At 42.7% G+C, this 19554-nt stretch overlaps 1 protein-coding gene across 7 annotated transcripts in view; it reads left to right on the forward strand.

Annotated features, from left to right (window-relative positions):
- The first annotated feature begins 4410 nt into the window (after nt 1-4410).
- CDK5RAP1 (CDK5 regulatory subunit associated protein 1) overlaps nt 4411-19554 on the forward strand; it is a 42473-nt gene continuing 27329 nt past the window's right edge. Inside the window, exons 1-8 of one of the 7 annotated variants that reach the window (XM_049869108.1) lie at nt 4411-4467; nt 4772-5169; nt 7287-7613; nt 11065-11168; nt 11827-11861; nt 12931-13031; nt 14870-15080; nt 17164-17284. In XM_049869108.1, coding sequence (XP_049725065.1) covers nt 5031-5169; nt 7287-7613; nt 11065-11168; nt 11827-11861; nt 12931-13031; nt 14870-15080; nt 17164-17284 — 1038 coding nt within the window. In that variant the 5' untranslated portion in view covers nt 4411-4467; nt 4772-5030. Of the gene's footprint in view, nt 7614-11064; nt 11169-11826; nt 11862-12930; nt 13032-14869; nt 15081-17163; nt 17285-19554 lie in introns of all 7 variants that reach the window. The other 6 variants (XM_049869107.1, XM_049869109.1, XM_049869113.1 and 3 more) reach the window with 6 other exon arrangements.

Consider the following 19554-nt stretch of genomic DNA (forward strand, 5'->3'; position numbering starts at 1 on the left):
CATGTTGTATGATCATTACCACTATCCTTTTCTAAATCATTCCACCACCGTTAACAGAAACTCAGTGCCCTCTAAGCAATGACTTTCCCTTCCCCTCTCTCTTCCACCCCTGTTAACAGGTCTCTACATTTGCTTATTTTAATAATACATTTTATCTAACCCACTATGTAGAATAAATTATTACTTCAACATATAATCAGTAGAAAAATTTGCTAACGAGATGCTTTACATTCTTTTTTTCAGAGTAAGTCTTTGGAGCCTGGTGGTGCAGTAGTTAAGAGCTCAGCTACTGACTAAAAGGTCGGCAGTTGGAATCCACCAGCTGCTCCTTGGAAACCCTATGGGGCAGTTCTGCTCTGTCCTATGGGGTCGCTATGAGTTGGAATCGACTCAAAGGCAAAGTTTTTTTTTTTTTTTTTTGGGTTTAAGTCTTCAAAATCCAGAGTGTATTTTATACCTACAGCACATCTCTATTCAGATGTCCAATTTTAATTAATTCTAGATCTGCATTTAGATTTCATAAAATTTAGAGTTGAAAAAAGTAGATTCACATACCCAAGTTGTTCCAAACCTACTAAAGTTTTCCAACAATTGCATTGAGTATTGGTTTGCAAATTTAAAATTAAATTTGAAAAACTCAGTTCCTCATTTACAGTAGCTGCATATCAAGTGCTGAGTAGCCAAGCGTGCTCGTAGCTATTGTATTGGACAAAGCAGTTCAGATGGAACCTCCTCATAAGGAAAGCAAGGCCCAGATGAGAAGGGACTTGGAACCATACAACGACCCAGAGCTGGTCCTAGAAACCAGGTACTAGAAACTTGGGGGAATGGAGATAAATGGCTATTCCAGGCCTTTCTCATCCAACCACCCACCTGCTGGCACCTGAGAAATGTTTAGTGCACACCTGCTATGTGCTCGACCTTGGGGCCAGAGCTGATGTAACCGAGAGCAAGACTGAGGGTCCCTGTCCTCGGGAAGCTGACAGGTCAGGGGAAAGAAATTCATCAGAAGATCCCATGATCGAACGTGTGATTTCAGGTTGGGCAGACGCGCGTGGAGGTGGCAGAGCGCTCAGCGGGGGCCTGCCCTGGCCTGGGGGCTAGGAAGGTCTCTCTCAGGAGGAGACCCTGCAGCTGACACCCACCTGAAGGAGCTTTAATCCGCTGTTGCTGTTAGCTGCCGTGGGGTTGATTCCGACTCCTAGCGGCCTCACGTGTGCAGAGCAGAACTGCTCCGTAGGGTTTTCAAGGCTGTGAGTTTTCAGAGGCAGATCACCAGGTCTTTCTTCTGAGGCATCTCTGGGTGGGTTCAAACTGCCAGCCTTTTGGCTAGTAGTTGAGCACTCAACCATTTGTAGCACCCCGGATTTCCAATAATGTTATGTGATAAAAAAAAAAAAACCAACCCTAATCCCCGTGGCTATAGCAAAAAGCATTTATTTTCATGCTCCTGGGGCTGCAGTGGAAACCCTGGTGGCGTAGTGGTTAAGTGCTATTATGGCTGCTTCTTGGAAACTCTATGGGGCAGTTCTCGTCTGTCCGGTAGGGTCACTATGAGTCCGAATTGACAGCAATGGGTTTGGTTTGGTTTTGGGGGGCTGCAATTTGACTGCAGGTTGATTATTATAAGCTGGTCTCGCCTGGTTGCTTTGCTTCAGGCTGTGGGTTGGGCTCAGATCTGCTCTATGTTCCTTCTGGAGCTCAGGGTGAAGAGGCAGCAGCTCTGGGACCGTGATTTTCTCATGGTAGATGGCTGGAGTGCAAAGAAAGGCAAATGGCACAAGTACATTTACATCCTAGGCCAGCATGATACCCACTCTTCATCCATTGGCCAAAACAAGTCATACAGCTGAGCCTGACATCACTGGGGAAGGCAAACACAGTGGGCCCCCAGTGGGAGGGAAAGGGGATTGAATAATTGCTCAGTATAATTAGAACTGTCAGAAACTAGTAGGAGTTAATCAGGTGGAAGGCAACTAGCTTCCCAGGCAGAGAAACCCAGGGGAAAGGCCCTGAGGAGGATGGAACAAGGGGTTTTTGGAAACATGGGTTCTGAAAAAGGACCCTTGTGGTTAAAATGTGGTGGTTGATGGGGAGGATGGTGGGAGATGGCCCCTGGGGCTCATGTGGGTTGGAATGGGTGCATGGCAGTAGTAGGGGATGTTGGGAATGGCTGTTGAGTGTATATGTAAATGGGGCAGCAGAAAAGCCACCAGAGAACACCCGTCATGCTGCCAGCTTAGCCCCATAGGCCGTCAGAACTGGCAAGGGGTAGCTCTGACATCCTCTGACCTGCTGCCTCCTGCCCCAGCCACAAAGGGGTAAGATGAGGTCTCTCTTGGGCCTCTGGGGTAAGGTCCAGATTTGAAAGAGCACGGGGTAAAGAGGCCAAGAGACATGGATTCACATCCTGGCTCCTCCTTGACTCCCACACTGGAAGCCCTAAAAGTGGCTTCCTTCCAGCTCTAGAATTCCTCCATCATGTGATTACTGACAGTAGTGAGACAAGGAACGTGGTAACACAAAAGTCAGGGCCTGAAACAGGAAGTTGATGTGGCCAGAAGGATGGGGTCTAGCCTTGGGGGTCATCTGGAAGGAGGAGGGGCATTGTCTGCTGTCAGTGGGATGGGTGAGGGCTTCCCCCTTTTATTTCCAAACTCATATTGGGATGTAGTTGCTGCTACCATGTTGGAGCTCTGCATAGCATGGTGCTTTCTTCCCCCATGGCCAAATTAGGACAGGACATTCACTTCCCGTTGCACTAAAAAAACTTTACAATAAACCTGAATGATTCTCCAGCTGAAGTCTTTAGATTCCAAAGTGTCTAAGAACTTGCCTCTGTGGTCCAAGAGTTTTCCAGAAATTCTGATATTTTGGACTGCCATGGTGCTGATAATTCTCCCAAATGATCAGATCACATTCTAGGTTACCTGGAGAACCACAGTAAAACCAAAAATGATGGTTTTTACAATTCTTGGCTTGTGTTTGCCCTTATGTTTTTGACTGAATTGGCACCTGTCACCTGAGGAGATAGTGTGAACTTTTTTGCAGTTTGTCTCAAACTCCTGGAATCTGGGGGTTTGTTTTTATCGCCTTGTCTGCCCCAAGACACCGTGGTGGTCGAAGACTCCACAATCTGATCCTACATGAAAGCCACAACCTCCTAAACACTTTCCTGAATTGCCTTCTCTCCCTCTCCCTGCAGTCTAAGTTGGAGAAATAAGCAGGAGTCAGGTCTGTAGACCCTAGGATACAGTAGGAAATCTGGATTTTATTGTAAGGGCAATGGAAAGCCATTGGGAGTTTTCACTAGAGGAGTGGTATGAGCTAATTTAGTAAAACAAACAAACAAACAAACTCCTCTAGGGTTTGTGTGGGAAATAGTCTGCAGGAGACAGGGCAATAGTTTGTGATAGTTTCTGATGAGATAATGGTGGCGCAGGCTAGAATTGTAGCAGCAGGGACAGAAAAGAGAACAGATTTGAGACATTTCGGAGTTAGAGCTGACAGAACTTGCTGAGGGATTGAGTGTGGAAACTAAGGGAGAGGAAATGAAAATGACTCCTCAGTTTTTCCTAGTGCAGTTGGGAGGATGGTTGTGCCGTTTACTGAAATAGGCCAGAATGGGCAGGAACAGGTTTTGGGGAAGGTGCGTGTGTGTAAATTAAGAGCTATGTATTATGTTAGAGATGGGCATTAGACACCCAGGGGGAGGTGCCACGTAGATGTAGTTGTGGATCTGCAGCTTCAGGGAGGGTCCAGGCTGGAGAAGTGACTCTGGGGATCATTAACCTATAAGGCAGTGCTGTGCAATAAAAATACAGTGCAAACGACTTATGTAATTTAAAATTCCCTAGTAACATATTAAAAAGTAAAGAAACAGGTGAAATTAGTTGAAACAATATGTTTATTTAGCCCAATATATCCCAAGTATTATTATTTCAACATGTAATCAATGTAAAAATTATTGATGAGACATTTCACATTCCTTCTTTGAAATCAGGTGTGTATTTTACATTTAAGAAGTCCCTGAGTGGTGCAAATGGTTGAGTGCTCACTTCTAACTGTGGCAATTGGAATTCGCCCAGAGGCACCTCGGAAGAAAGGCCTGGCGATCTGCTTCTGAAAGGTCACAGCCATGAAAACCCTATGGAGAACAGTTCTACTCTGAAACACAAGGGGGATACAGCCCATTTAATTCGCATTCACCACAAATCAAGCGCTCAATAGCCACATGCGGCTTGGGGCCACCATATCGTCCAGCGCAGTTGTACCTCTTTTTCAAAGCCAGCATCCCGGCCCTACCCGGATTGTGTAGCGGTGGCACTTCCGATGGCAGGCCCCAGGCGGAAGTCGCAGCGGAACGGAACTTTTGCGTTTGCCTCAGCAGCGGCGGACGGCGGAGAGGGGACGGGCGACTGGCGGGAGCTTCCGCTGCGTTACGCTGGGTGCTCAAGGCTGCGGAAGGTGAGCGACGCGCCTGTCGGGGGCAGTCTGCGCACCTGTCCACGGCCCGGGTCTGGGGCGGCAGGGGCCGTGGAGTCGCGGTGTTCAAGGGGGAGGATGCGCGGTGGTTCCGACGCGGGCTCTGGAGTCAGAGTGCCGGGGTTCGTACTCCTGCCCCATTGCCTTCCCTCTTGTGACCTTGGGCAAATCACACCCCACTGCCCCCAGCCCTGGCTTCGTCACCTATGAAGTGGGGATGGTAGTCGAGTCTGCCTCACAGGTTGCTGTGGGGGTGAAATAACAGTAATCCATCTAAATCTTTTAGCAGCAGGCCTGGCACAGAGTAACCACTTAGTAGAACGTTTGGGATGCTGTAGCCATTGCCGACTACCGGTTAATCTCTGCATCTTCCAGGGAGCCCTCTGCACTGTGCTATGCAAGCATTTTACTTGTATTATCTCATTTGATCCTCACAGATGATATAGGTAGGTACCTTATTGCCATTTTACATATGAAGGCTTGAAGAGCTTTGAGTCGCATGCTCAAGGTTACCTGGCAGGCAGGCGGTACTGAAGGTTTCCTGTATGCCAGGTTGGGTTTTTAATATCTTCTTTAATTCTCACAACATCTCTTGGGAGGTAGTTACTCCTTTGTTCTTGTTTTACAGATGTGGGATTGGCAGCTCAGATACAGAAATTTGTCTTGGCCAAGGTCACACAGCAAGTAAGGCAGAAATTGGTGGCTTTACAACACACACTAAAAGTCTGCTGTGCTCTGACACTGCCCAAGGTGCTGGTAGCAGATAACTGCAGGTGATCCGGCTGAGGTAACAGGTACCTGTGCCCATTACACATGTACAGCGCCTGCCTTGATCTAGTTACTGGAGTGGGAGATGCTGGAGGTGTAGAAGTGAATGAGATTTGTCCCCTGCTTTCAGGGAGCTCCCAGTTTTAAAGGGCGGCGGAAGTGTAAGTAGTAATTAAGAGCAAAGTGTGCTGAGTCCTGTGATGGTCGCAAGGGAGCTTTGAGAACCCAGAGGAGAATCCCAACCTAGACTTGGGGGCTAGGGGGAGTGGTTAGGGCAAGATTCCAGGAGGAAGCAGTACAGGGGGATATTGCAGCTTAGAAGTTAGTGAAAATTAGTACAAAGATATCAGGTATGGCTGCACTGAGGCCATCAGGCCCTACACGTGGGGTCCATAAGAATATGTCATGAAAAAGTATGCCCCCATCACGTTACCTGACTTACCTAGCTAGGTTCCTTACTGGGAGGAACCACTGTTTTTTAGGCATTCTAGACATATTCTGAGCATTTACAAACGTGTACCTCAACTTTTCTGGCCCCTTCCCCCGACAGATCCTAGTGCAGCACACTGTGTAGCGTTGAACGCTTTGTCTCCTTGCTTTTGTCATGTACTAGTGTTAGAGATCAGCCTCACTTTCTAACAGTTGCATCTTTTTCCAGCCTTACTACTAGTCCCCTGTTGATGGCATTTAGATCTCTTCCTTCTATTTCTTTGCTAGTAGAAACACGCTGTATTGAATATCTTTATACCTAGATCATTTTGCACATATATCTGTAGGATAAATATCTAGGAATGGAACTTTTTGGGTCAAAGGATTTGTGCATTTGTAACTTTGATGGAAAGTGGCAAATTGCCCTCTGTAAAGGTCGTGGCTTTTTCTAGTCCCTCCAGCCATGTGTGAGAAGGGCCTGGGTGGGAAGGGCCTTGAAGAGATTTGAGTCTCTTGGAAGGTAGAAGAAATTACTCATCAGGCATCACATTAGATACTTTCCTTTTGAAGGAGCTCAGAGGAAGATGCTCTCAGCCAATAAGTGGTTTTCACAGGCAGTCCCCAATTTACCATGGGGTTACATTCCAACAACTGCTTTGTAAATTGGTTCTGATGTAAGTTGAATACCCCCCCTTTTTTTTTTCAGTTTTCATTTTTATTGCCTTTTATTAACAATATCTTTATAAATCCCCTCCTGTTTGTCTTTGGGGGTTGGCATGAGAACGATAACATCAGCAAATTGTGCACTGCAATATTGTATGTAGTACGTATTAATAAGGATAAGATGTACAAAAAGAAAAGACAGCTTAGTAAATGGGGTTTGATGTAGCTAGAGCATCTTCTAAATCAGCCACTACCTATATTAGGAAACAGTGTAGCCAAGTGGCTAGAGGCTCTGGTTTTGCCCTCATGCAGGCCTTGATTTAAGTCCTGACTGTGCTGCTTACTGGCTGTGGGATCTTAGGTAAGTTCCTCAGCCCGTATGTCTGTTGCCTTATCTCTGAATGGGGATAATAGCAGTATCTGTTTCCTAGGTTGCTGAGGATTGCTGTGAAGATTGAATGAATTAATACACTTAAAGCCCTTCAAGCTATTTCTGGCTCACAGGGCTACTTTGTTATTCTCTCATGGCTTTGCATCTCATCTCTAGCTGCCTCATTTTGAAAACAGTCTGTGTGGATTTGTATCTCATCTATGCTGCTGCTTTGTGTGGTTTTCAGCAAGTTGCCTCAGTTTGCTTACCTGTAAAATAGGGATGATATTATTTTTATTTAGTCTTGTGTATCTACTTGAACTAAGAAGCACACTCTTCATGAGTATCATTTTATGTCTTATAGTCCAGTCTAATCTTTGTCTGAATACTTGGCTTCGGGAGTAGTTTTAGTTCTGGATAACAGAGAGTCCGAGGGGCGGGGATGATATTATTAAGAGTACCTTGTTAATGGGTTTTTGTGAGGATTCAATGAATGAATACACTTGAAGTGCCGGAGCAGTGCCCGTACATAGTGTTCGATAAATGCTGGTGATGTCCATCGTTCTTGCAGACTTTGGGCTGTTCAGTGCCATGCAGCCTTTACGGCACGTCCTGAAAGCACAGGGGTCTCCGAGGTGGGGGCCGTTGACCCCTGCATCCTGGCTGCTGCTCAAGAACTTCAGGGCTCACGGCGGTCTTCCCAGTACTGCAAATCCCAGTCCAGAAAGGCAGGAGGATGGAGTTCCAAAGGATTTTAGCTCCAGGCTGGCGACTGGACCAACTTTTCAGGATTTTTTAAGAAGTGCTTCAGGTCCTCAAGAAAAGCCGTCTTCTCCAGAAGCAGAGGACCCACCCCCCTATCTTACCGTGGACGAACTTCTAGGAAGGCAGAGAAAAGGTTGGTTTTGTTTTCTTTTCTCCCTTTGGGCTTCGTGCCTTGTTCCTTCCCAGCATCGAGGGATTGATTTTTTTTTTTTTTTTAATAATTCCACTTAATCTGCTGTTTTTGATGAAAGTTTACACAGCAAGTTAGGTTCCTGTTTGACAGTATTCACACAAATTGATCAGTGATATCAGTTATGCTTTTCACCTTGTGTTAGCATTCTCTTTAAGGGTGTTCTGGTTGTTCCATTTCCAGTACTCTAGTTTCCTGGTCCCTTTATCTTCTTATCTTTGCTTTGGATTAAATGTTGAGCTTTTGGACTCACACAGGTGTTTTTTCTAGTGGAGCATCACCCTTACCAGTAATACCCTTTATTTTGTGTGCCACTCTGTTTTTCTGCTAAAAGGTGATCTCTCGGGATAGCTATTTTTTTTTTTTTAATTGAACTTTAGATGAAGGTTTACAAAATAAACTAGCTTCTTGTTAAAGTTAGTATACATACCGTTTTATGACATTGTTTAACAACCCCATGACTTGTTAACATTCTCCCTTCTCAACCTTGGGTTGGCTATTACCAGCTTTCCTGTCCCCTCTTGCCTTCTAGTCCTTGCTCCTGGCTGGTGTGTACCTTTAGTCTTGTTTTGTTTTATGGCCTGTCTAATCTTTGGCTGAAGGATGATCCCCAGGAGTGACTTCATTACTGAGCTGTAAGTATGTCCAGGGGCCATACTCTCAGGGTTTCTCCAGTCTCTGTCAGACCAGTAAGTCTGGTCTTTTTTTTTTTTTTGAGTTAGAATTTTGTTCTACATTTTTCTCCAGCTCTGTCTGGGATCCTCTGTTCCTCTGTTGTGATCCCTGTCAGAGCAGCCGGTGGTGGTAGCTGAACACCATCTAGTTGTGCTGGACTCAGTCTGGTGGAGGCTGTAGTACTTGTGGTCCATTGGTCATTTGGACTAATCTTTCCCTTGTGTCTTTGGATTTCTTCATTCTCCCTTGCTCCAGACAGGGTGAGACCAGTGGAGTATCTTAGATGGCTGCTCAGAAGCTTTTAAGACCCCAGATGCCACTCACCAAAGTAGCATGTAGAACATTTTCTTTTTAAACTATGTTATGCCAGTTGATCTAGAAGCTCCCTGAGACCATGGTCCCCAACAGCCCTTAGCCCAGTGATTCAGCCCCCCTAGTCTGGGCTTTTTTAAGAATTTGAGTTTGGTTCTGCATTTTCCAGTCATTCTAACCAGGATCATCTGTTGTGCCCTGGGTCAGATTGGTCAGTGGTAGCTCGGCTCCATCTAGTTCTTTTGGTCTCAGGGTAGTTGAGCTCCTGGCTCGGGTAGGCTGTCAGCCTTGTAGACTTGTTTCCTCTCTGTGATTTGATTACCTTCTTACTCTTTTGCTTTTTTTTGGGTAGACAACAATAGTTGTATCTTAGATAGGGCCTGATTTTTTGTTTTTTTTATTACATATCTGGCTTTGGAGGATTAGCAGTGTGGGAAGGCTGCTAAGTTATGGAATTGTCAAACTCTGCCAAGTAACATTAAAGAAACCCATAGTGTTGGCACATAATGATGGGGGGATAAAAGTTCTGGGAGCCTTCTCTTTGGTTACCTTTGGGAACCTTATAATCTGTGATCTAATTTTTAAATCATCTTAAGTCACAAAACAACCTTTGTAATTGGTGCTATAGAAAGTCCCTCTTTATACTTGAACGGGGATTTTCTTAGTAACACGATACGATTAGTTAAGCTATCTTTTTAAAAAATGTTTGAAGAGACATTAAAGGACAACCAGATCCCCCCCTTTACCCTGTTTTCAAAAAGTAATTCCCTTCATAATTCTTAAAGATCTGGTTGCAATCATATGGTGCAAGTTATTTGTATTTCACTATTTTCATTAATGTTTTCCTGTACACTGCAATCTTTGTATTTAAATTTATTTTTGATTGGTACAGAATAAACTCATTGAGTTGTGCCATGATGTCCTTCAACTATTCCACTGCGGTTGGACTTCAGGTTGTGTAAACAATTTTGATGTTACAAATAATACTGTATTAAATGTCTTCATATGTAGATATTAAAAAAAATTTTTTTTATTCCGGAATAAACCTCTAGGAGTTGAATTTGTAAATCAAGGAATATGTACATCTTGTGACTCCTGCTAGATATTTTGCGATCCTTTGTAACTCATTGTTCCCCTCAGTACCTCTTTGACATAAATATTGATGTTTTCATTTTTTAGACAACAAAAGTAAGCCAAAGAAGGTTTAAAAAACAAACAAAAAACCTGATGTTTTGTTTTTGTTTCTTTTTAAATAACTGCTATTTTCTGCTGATTTTCATATGATTCTTTGTCATTCAACTTTTAAACCCATTTGGACCCTATTCTGGTCTGTGGATTAAAGTGTGCTGGTGGGAGCAGAGGTTTATCTGGGAATCTAGTTCGAAGAGGCTGCCAGTGTTAAATTTATGTTCTTAAAACTTTGTGCAAAATCTGCATTTTACAACGGAACAAGCAGAGTGCATTAGAGAGAATGTTGACACATTGCAAAATATGTAACTAACGTTTCTAACAGTTTGTATAGAAATTGCCAAACAGGAACCTGATTTGCTGTATAAACTTTCACTGAAAAAACAATAAAAATATTATTTAAAAAATTTGCAATTTACTTCACAATATAGCCATGCTTGTTTTATTTAAGATGTTTGAAGTTACACTAGGAAGATTTCTTGTGTTTCTTTTGTGGCTTTGTATACCTTCTGACCACTGTTAACTATACTACCTTCTGAGGTTGGAGAACCTCATTTGAGAAATAGGAGTGTAACCTGTGGATTTATATTTATTTTCTCCCTGGGTTGATAATCCAATATTATTTATCAGGGAGTCCTCCCTTGTCTAATTTTTTTTTAAACAACGGTTTGCTTTTTTTTTTTTTTTTATTAACTTTTATTAAGCTTCAAATGGACGTTTACAAATCCAATCAGTCTGTCACATATAAGTTTACATACATCTTACTCCGTACTCCCACTTGCTCTCCCCCTGTTGAGTCAGCCCTTTCAATCTCTCCTTTCGTGACAATTTTGCCAGCTTCCCTCTCTCTCTATGGTTTGCTTGTTCTTTATTACAACTTCTGTGTGTATAATTTAGTGACGTTGATTACATTCTTTAAGTTGTGTTCTAATTGTTTTTATAACCATATTTTCTTGATTCTTAGGCACATATTTTCTTCATATTTTAAATGCAGTGGCTGATAATTGGTGTGTACATTTAATGTGGTATATCTTTTGTTCTAAAAGGCTGTCATTTGGGCATATATCTGGTGATTAATGGTGTCTAGGAATTGAAGCACAGGGAACTTACTAGTGGATAACTAGTTGCCTCAGATGTTTCTGGAACATTTGAGGAGGGGAAGTTTTGAGACATGTGCCTCCTTGTTGTCTGCCTATTCATGGAATCCCCCTCATTGTAGTCTACCTGGAGACCTATGGCTGCCAGATGAATGTGAATGACACAGAGATAGCCTGGTCCATCCTACAGAAGAGTGGCTACCTGAGGACCAGTAACCTCCGAGAGGTACACGCCTTTCCTCCTTTCCCTTGTTTTCTTGGCCTGGGGGAGACTCTGCATTTATGCCAGTTCTTAGATGCACTTTCAGGAAAGGGGGCAGCCTGACGAGAGTCAGTTTCCTTGAGTGAAATGTGTACCATGAGGCTTAAGGTGTACTTTTTTTTTTTTTTAATTAAAAAAGAACTTAAAAAATTTTTACATGAAATTCACATAACATAAAATGAATCATTTCTGTAATTTATAATAATTCAGTGGCAGTTCGTACATTCACAGTGTTGTGTAACCACCACCTCTGTCTAGTTCTAAAACATTTTCATCACCCCAAAAGGAAACCCTGTATTCCTTAAGCAGCCACTTCACTCTCCCTTCCCCCCCAGCCTCTGGCAACCACCAGTCTGCATTCTGTCTCTGGATCTACCTATTCAGGATATCTCCTATGAATGGAATCAGATAATATGTGACCTTTGTGTGCAGCTTCTTTCATTTAGCTAATGTTTTTGAGGTTTATCCTGACATGTACTTTTGTTCCAGTTGTTTTGAAACTTTTTGGGTGGCACTCACATTCAGGCAGGATGCTAAGTTAAAAATAGACTGCGAGGCAGGGATTCTTCAAGGCTAATTTCAAAGATCATAATTGTCCTTTTTTTCCTTGCTCTCTACGCAGGCTGACGTGGTCCTTCTTGTCACATGTTCCATCAGGTGAGAATTTGTTCTTTAACTAGGGAATGAATATATCTTGTATAATAGTGCTTCAGCTAACAGTGCCCGGCTGGCCACCTATGGAGTTGAGCTGACAGACCCATGTCAGTAAGACTTGCAACTTTATAGCAGTGGAGGTAGTAACATCTGCTGACATTTGCTGAGAAGATGCGTGCCAGGTCCTGTGCTGAGCAGGATAGATTCATTAACTATTCTCAAAATAACCCAGTGAGGTAGGTGGTGTTATCAAATCCATTTTGTAGATGAAGAAACTGAGACTACTGAGTCACCCAACTTTTCTTGAGGTTTTTGTGACTAATGTCACATGTTTATGATATAGCTGGCAGGGCTGGGGTATGGTTAGTGGCCAGGGGACAGAATCCTCTTAACAGAGCTGGCTGTCATCCATCAGAGGTGAACATATCCTGTTGTTACTTGGTTTCTATGTACAAGGCATGTTAGTGTTAATGTTTCCGCAGCTGGCTGTACCATCAGTTAATCAGTTTGTTAATCTAATTTAGCATTTTTGTTCTGAGGGCCTTTGCTCCAAGACATTGAACTAGGTGCTTTGGGAGATTCACAAGTGAGATCTCCATTGAGCCTGGCTTTAAGGAGCTTAGTCTGATTGATACAGAAACTAAGACAGATACGCAGATAGCTCTAACACATGACAGAAGGCCCTCGGTGGGGGAAAAAATCAAACAAAAAAAGAAGTTCCAAAGTACAGGGAAAGGTATATAAAGTAGAAGGACAGTTGAATGGAAGGAAAAAAATACTCTCAACAGAGGAGAGTTGGGGAAGGCTTTGTGAAATAGATAGCTTTCGAGTTTGGTTTAAAGCTTTGTCAGGGTTTGAAGATGTGCAAGAAGGACATCGTTCTAGGAATGGTGAATTATAACAAAAGGTGCTTCGTCAACTAGCCCCCACCTGCCTTCCCTAAGCCTAAAAGGTGGACATTCATTAAAAGTGTTGAAGGTTTGTTGTTATTTTCTTCCCATTGTCCCACTTCTTAATTACTCTGTGATTTATTCTCATGTTCATTTCTACCTGGATCCTTCAATTTTTGTAGGGAGAAAGCTGAGCAGACCATCTGGAATCGTTTGCGACAACTTAAAGTCCTGAAGACAAAACGGCCCCTCTCTCGAGTGCCTCTGAGGATTGGGATACTAGGTATCCAGTAATTTGCAGATTTTGTCAGTTTTGAGGCTCGGGCTCTATGTGGCTCTTTATGCTAGTTTTCTTAAAGGCTGGGTTCCCAGTGTGTGCAGAAATCTTATGTGCTCCATACAACTCTTGTACTTAATGGCAGAGGCTGCAGGATTAGATGAGATCAAACTCATAAAACGGCTTTTCATAATGCCTTGGAATAATAGGTGCTACACTATCCTTCGTGTAGTCTAACGTGGCTCCTGGTGGCCAGCGTTGTGGTTAGGAGAGAACTTGGAGTCTGAACGAGCAGCGTGAGTTTACAGTGTAGTCACCTTCCACCTTGACTCCCAAAGCATGCCTAGCCTAGATCTACACCGGCCAACATGGTAGCCACTAGCCACATGTGGCTAAACTTTAAATTAGTTAAAATTAAATAAACTAAGAAATCACTTCCTCAGTTGTATCAGCCACCTTTTCAGTGCTCGATAGTCACATGTGGTTAGTGGTTAACCATTTTGGACAGCACAGATAAGGAGCATTTCCATCATCATAGAAAATTCTGTTGGGCAGCTCTGATCTAAATGGGTGGGAAGCATATTTCATAAGTAAATGTTCTTTACTCTTCCTGTACCAGAATTCAGTTATAAACAGACTGTGAAAAACAATGTATCCCTGAATGGCAGGGCGCTACGCTGGGATTATTCATAGACTAGGCTTTTATGTGGTTGGGTAGAGGTGCACTGAGGGGGTTTCCCCTTGCGGGGGACGTGGCTTTCCCCTCAGGTGTGCTTGGGGGGTTCCACCCCTCCCACCTGCAGGCATGCTGGGAGGTTCATGGGCCAGGTTACAGAAGGGTTAGCAGAAATTTAAAAAAAAATTTTGGGGGGGGGGTAAAATATACATAATATAAAATTTGCCTTTTTACCATTTTAAAGTGTGTAATCCAGTGGCATTAATCACACTTAACAGTGTCATGCAGCCATTACCACTGCTCGTTTCCAAAAATTTTTCATCACCCCAAATAAACTCTTTCCATTAAGCAATAACTCCTCCCTCCCCCTCCCCCAAGCTCATGGTAATTAGTAGTCTACTTTCTGTCTCTATTCACTTGTCTGTTCTAGATATTTCATATAAATGGAATCATATAATATTTTTACCTGTTTGTGTCTGGCTTATTTCATGCAGCATACTGTTTTCGAGGTTCATCCATGTCATAGCAGGCATTGGAACCTCATTCTTTTTTATAGTGGAGCTGAAATGTTTTGTTCCATTTCAGTTCCTTTATTATAGAAGCTCCTGGGTGTGTCTGTTAGCAATTTCAGAAATCCCAAGAAGATTTTTAAACAGACATTTTCGAAGAGTGTTTGTAATAAAATAGATTTTTGAAATTCTATAGTCTTACTAATAACATCTTTTAGGATATGAAAGATCCCAATATACCTGGTTGACTCATTTCTTACAGGTTTTAGCAAGTATTGTGGTTAAGAAGAGAGGGAGAACATAAGTGTAGTTGGATATAACTAAGTTTTTTTTTTTTTAATAAAACATTTTTTATTGGTAGCACCAAGTAATTTTCAACGGAAAAAAGAGACGGTTCATATCTAGAATGGTTTTTAGATGTGGCTTAAATTTTTCCAGGCATTGAATTGCTCAGGAATTCTTTTCCTGTGATTTTCTTCTATAGCAGGATGTAGTTTCTGGTGCGATGAGTTTTGGTTAAATCTGAGGGGTGAGGGTGATCTCTTCGAGAAGTTTCTTGTGCCGTGGTCTCTAAGGCAAGCTGGAGGTAATGTGTACTTAGGAGAAGTCATGAGACCAGATGCATTTGGTGACAGATACTTGTTTTTTCTCCCTCCCAGGCTGCATGGCTGAGAGATTGAAGGAGGAGATCCTCAACAGGGAGAAAATGGTGGATCTTTTGGCTGGCCCTGATGCCTATCGGGACCTTCCCCGTCTGCTGGCTATAGCGGAGTCAGGCCAGCAAGCTGCCAATGTGCTGCTCTCTCTGGATGAGACCTATGCCGATGTCATGCCGGTCCAGACCAGCCGCAGTGCCACCTCTGCCTTTGTGTGAGTTGCTGCCCAAGAGAAAGGGAGTGAGCCTCTCCTTTACTTTTTATCTCATTTTTAAAACGTAATTTTGTTACTTTTTAAAAGAAGTAATACATGCACATGGTATAAAATACAAAAAATGATACATAGTAAGACTCTGTCACACCCCTTATCCCTAGCTTCCTGGGCCATCTCTCAGAGAGGCAGCCTTGTTTCTTGTATCATCTTTTCAGAAATATTCTTTGCACTCATATACCCATATGGGTCCTTCCCTAACCCCCGCTTTTACCCCCTCTTTTACACCAATGATAGCATACAATTCTATATGCTGTTATTTTTTCACTTAAAGTAAATTGGGCTTTCCTGATTTTTTTTTTTAAATAATATCTTACTGAGTTTTTGGTGAAAGTTTACACAGCTAGGTAGGTTCCCGTTTGACAATTTCCGCAAAGATTTTTCAGTGGCATTAGTTACATTTGTCACAATGTGTTAACATTCTCTGCTTTTTTTTCCAGCAGTTTCTGTATGTACAATTTAGTGACATTGATTACATTCTTTGAGTAGTGCAGCTATCCTCACTCTTATTTTCAGAGTTGTTCCTCCCTCATTAACAAACACTCAGTGCCCCCTAAGGTTCCTATTTAATCTTTCAAGTTGCTGTTGTCAGTTTGATGCCATATAGATAGTTCTTAAAAGAGCATAATGCTCAAGGCAGACCTTTTTTTAACTAGTAAAGCTAAATCTTTCCCGATCTTTTAAGAAATAAAGATCAGTTTATAAAATAGTTCATATTTATTGAAGAATATATGGAAAAATACAAAAGCATAAAGAAGAAAATAATTACCTATACTTCCACTGCCTAGTGATAAAAATAATAGTTATCATTTATTAAACAATTCTAGGGATGAACACTGTTACCGCTTTGGTGTATATCATTCTTGTCCTTTTCCTTTGTGCTTATGTGTGTATACTGTGTGTGTGTGTATTTATTTATTAAAATCGCATCTTGCTATGCTTAGTTTTGTAACCTTTTCTTGATTAATATGGTGATCATTCCTTGCGTCTAAATTCAATTTTCTATGACAGAGGTTGGCAAATGGCTTACTGCCTATTTTTGTAAATAAAGTTTTTTTGGAATACAGCCATGGCCCATTACTTTATTTATTGTCTATAGTTGCTTTTGTCACTCTAACAGCAGAGTTGAGTAGTTGTGAGAGAGACTGTATGACCTAACAAACTTACTATCTGCTTCTTTATGGAGTGATACAAATGGCTAATGTGGTTGGCTTCTGACTGAAAGGTTGGAGGTTTGAGTCTACCCAGACGCTCCTTGGAAGAAAGGCCTGATGATCTACTTCCAAAAAATCAAGCATTTAAAAACTTGATGGAGCACAGTTCTTCTCTGACGCACATGGGGTTGCCATGAGTCAGGATCAGCTCGTTGGCAACTGGATCATTCTTTACAGAAAATGTTTTTCAACCTCCATTCATTTTAATGGCTGTCCAGTACTCTCTTGTTGGAATGCTTAATAAAAATAATAGTAATCATTTATTATACAGTTCTGCATTGAACATCCTTGGTACATGTCCATAATTATTTCCTTAAGGCAAATTGAGGCTTTTATGTTTAGAATGCAAATAAAAGAGAGTGATGTGACTTAGATACATGGGAATTGGGTCGGGGACAAGTGAGAAAGGCAGAATCCTATGTTTTAAATCCAAGGTCTCCTTTCCCTCCACACACACACTTTATAATATTTACTTCTTTCTAGCTCTGGAAAGAAGTTCCCACAATAAGTACATACAAACTGTGGAAAGTCAATGTGTGGTAAATCTGCACCCCATTCCCTCACCGCTGTGCTCCCGCAGGGTAACCACTCTCTACCAGTTGCAGTTTGGTTTATACCCTGTGATTAGGTACCAATGTTAAAGGTAAAAAACGTCTGCCTTCTTGCCTCTGCGATCTCAGATTGGTCCAGGGCGATGGTGGCACCAGGCGGATTCAGTGCCAGAGGATAATGCCAAGGGAGCTGTGACCTGCTCCTGGGTTGGACCAGGACGCCTTGACCCTGTTACTCATTTCTGGTGCTTTCCTCCTCAGGTCAATAATGCGAGGCTGTGACAACATGTGTAGCTACTGCATTGTCCCTTTCACACGTGGCCGGGAGAGGAGCCGGCCTGTCGCCTCAATTCTGGAGGAAGTGAGGAAGCTTTCTGAGCAGGTGAAAAGTTCTCCAGGCTATTCTGTTGAGTGTGTTTGTGGGAGGATGAGGACAAACTTTCCAGTTTTACAGCCTATGGTGTTTCTCTAAGCTGTACAAGTTTAGGGCCACTCCCGGCCAGAACGAAATACCTGGTGTACATCTTAGGTTTGCTGCCTACAAATCACAGGCATATCCATTGTGGAATTTGCTTAGGAGGTGGCACAGTGGAATGGAAAAAGCACAGGCTTAGAGTCAGATGACCCATGTGAATTCTGGCTCCACCTTTCTCTTACTTGGTACCCGGGCATAAGTCATTTAACTGTCTTTTCCAAAGCACACTTTCTGTCGGCGAAAAGTGCATAAAATAATACCTTCCTTCAGGGTTCCAGCAAGGGTTAGAGTAACTGTTTTTAAGCTACCTGGCACGTAGTAGGAGCCTTGGTGGCACAGTTGTTAAGAGCTTGGCTGCTGACCAAAAGGTTGGCAGTTTGAATCCACCAGCCGCTCCTTGGAAACCCTATAGGGCAGTTCCACTCTGTCCTATAGGGTTGCTGTGAGTCAGAATCGTCTCAATGGCAGGCCCATAGTTTTCAGGGAATGATTTATTAGTCTGTCTCTGTCCTAGGGAAACCTCCCAGATCTGTCATTGTTATTTTTTAAATTTGATTTATTTTGTTGATGTTCGGAATATACACAGCAAAACATACACCAATTCAATAGTTTCTACATGTACAATTCAGTGACATTGATTACATTCTTCTAGTTGTGCAATCATTTTCACCCTCCTTTTCTGGGTTGTTTCTCTCCCATTAACATAAACTTCCCCCTAAGGTTCCTACCTAATTGTTTGTGCTGTTGTTGATTTGATTCCATATTTAAAAAAACAAAAAAAACAAACCCATTGCCATCGAGTTGATTCTGACTCATAATGACCCTATAGGACAGAGTAGAACTGCCCCATAGAGTTTCCAAGGAGCGCCTGGTAGATTTGAACTGCCGATCTTTTGGTTAGCAACTGTAGCACTTAACCACTACACCCCCAGGGTTTCCATATAGGTAGTTCTTAAAAGCATAATGCTCAAGGCAGACTTTTTTTTTTTTACTAGTTAAGCTAACAATTGTTTGGGTTTAAGAAGACTTTCAGAACATATTTTTGGTTTAATGTTTAAAGATTATCTCAGGAGAGTAGTTTCAGGGATTCATCCAGCTTCCATGGCTCCAGAAAGTCTGGATTCCATGAGAATTTGACATTCTGTTATGCAGGTTCCCCCTTTTGATCAGGATTCTTCTATAGAATCCTTGACCAAAACGCTCAGTAGTGGTAGCTAGGCACCATCCACTTCTTCTGGTCTTATGGCAGAGGAAGCAATTAGCCATGCATTCCATATCCTCCTCCAATTCCTCTACTGCTCCAGGCAAATAGAGACCAATTGTTGTGCCTTGATGGCCCCTTGCAGGCTTTTAAGATCCCAGATGCTATGCAACAGGAGGAAGAACAGAAGCGCCAAACACAGTATTAGGCCAATTGAATGAGATGTCCCATGAAACCATGATCCTAAACCTCCAAACCAAGGAACCAGATCCCATGAGGTGTTTCGTTGTACATACACAGCCTCAGCAACTATTCTTTTCTTTTGTCATTGTTGTAGGTATATCTATCACACAACTTTACCAATTCAGTTTTTTACAGGTGTGTCTCTTGTTCATTTTATCACTGAGCCAGCCCACTAGTTGAGGAACGGAGAGTAGATGAAGGGAGTGAGTTGGATCTGAGGCCAGCAGGAAGAGAGAGAGATATGCCCTGGAGGGAGGTCTCTCCCTAGCCCCAGGCCCAAACCTTTCAGTACTGCAAAAGAGGACACTAGGTGAGGATATGGAGCTTTTCTTCTGCCGGGGCCTCCCTGTTTCCTAACTTGATTGGCTCAGGAACAGGGGAGAGGGCAAGGGTTACCTTTGTACTCACTCTCAGCCAGCAGTTTTCCTTCATTCTCACCTCCTGGCAGTGCACTTTCTCTTCTCCCACCTCCAGATTCTCCGTTCCCTGGTTTGGTCTCTGGCTGCTCAGAACCACTTTCCTTCATTCCCCTCCTCCCCCAGAGTGTTCCCCCTCCCAGCTGCATGAGCACCAAAAGTCACTCCTTCAGGATAGAGACATTCTGTTTAAATAGATTGAGATGGTGACAAAAGCTCTATAACCCTTCTAGAAGGAACTTAATAACATTAAAATGGATCTTAGAGAATTCAAGACCATTGACTTACGGAAAGTTAAGATTCTGCATTGTGTTTTA

The sequence above is a fragment of the Elephas maximus genome, chromosome 25, assembly GCF_024166365.1.
Source record: "Elephas maximus indicus isolate mEleMax1 chromosome 25, mEleMax1 primary haplotype, whole genome shotgun sequence".
NCBI classification, from domain to species: domain Eukaryota; kingdom Metazoa; phylum Chordata; class Mammalia; order Proboscidea; family Elephantidae; genus Elephas; species Elephas maximus.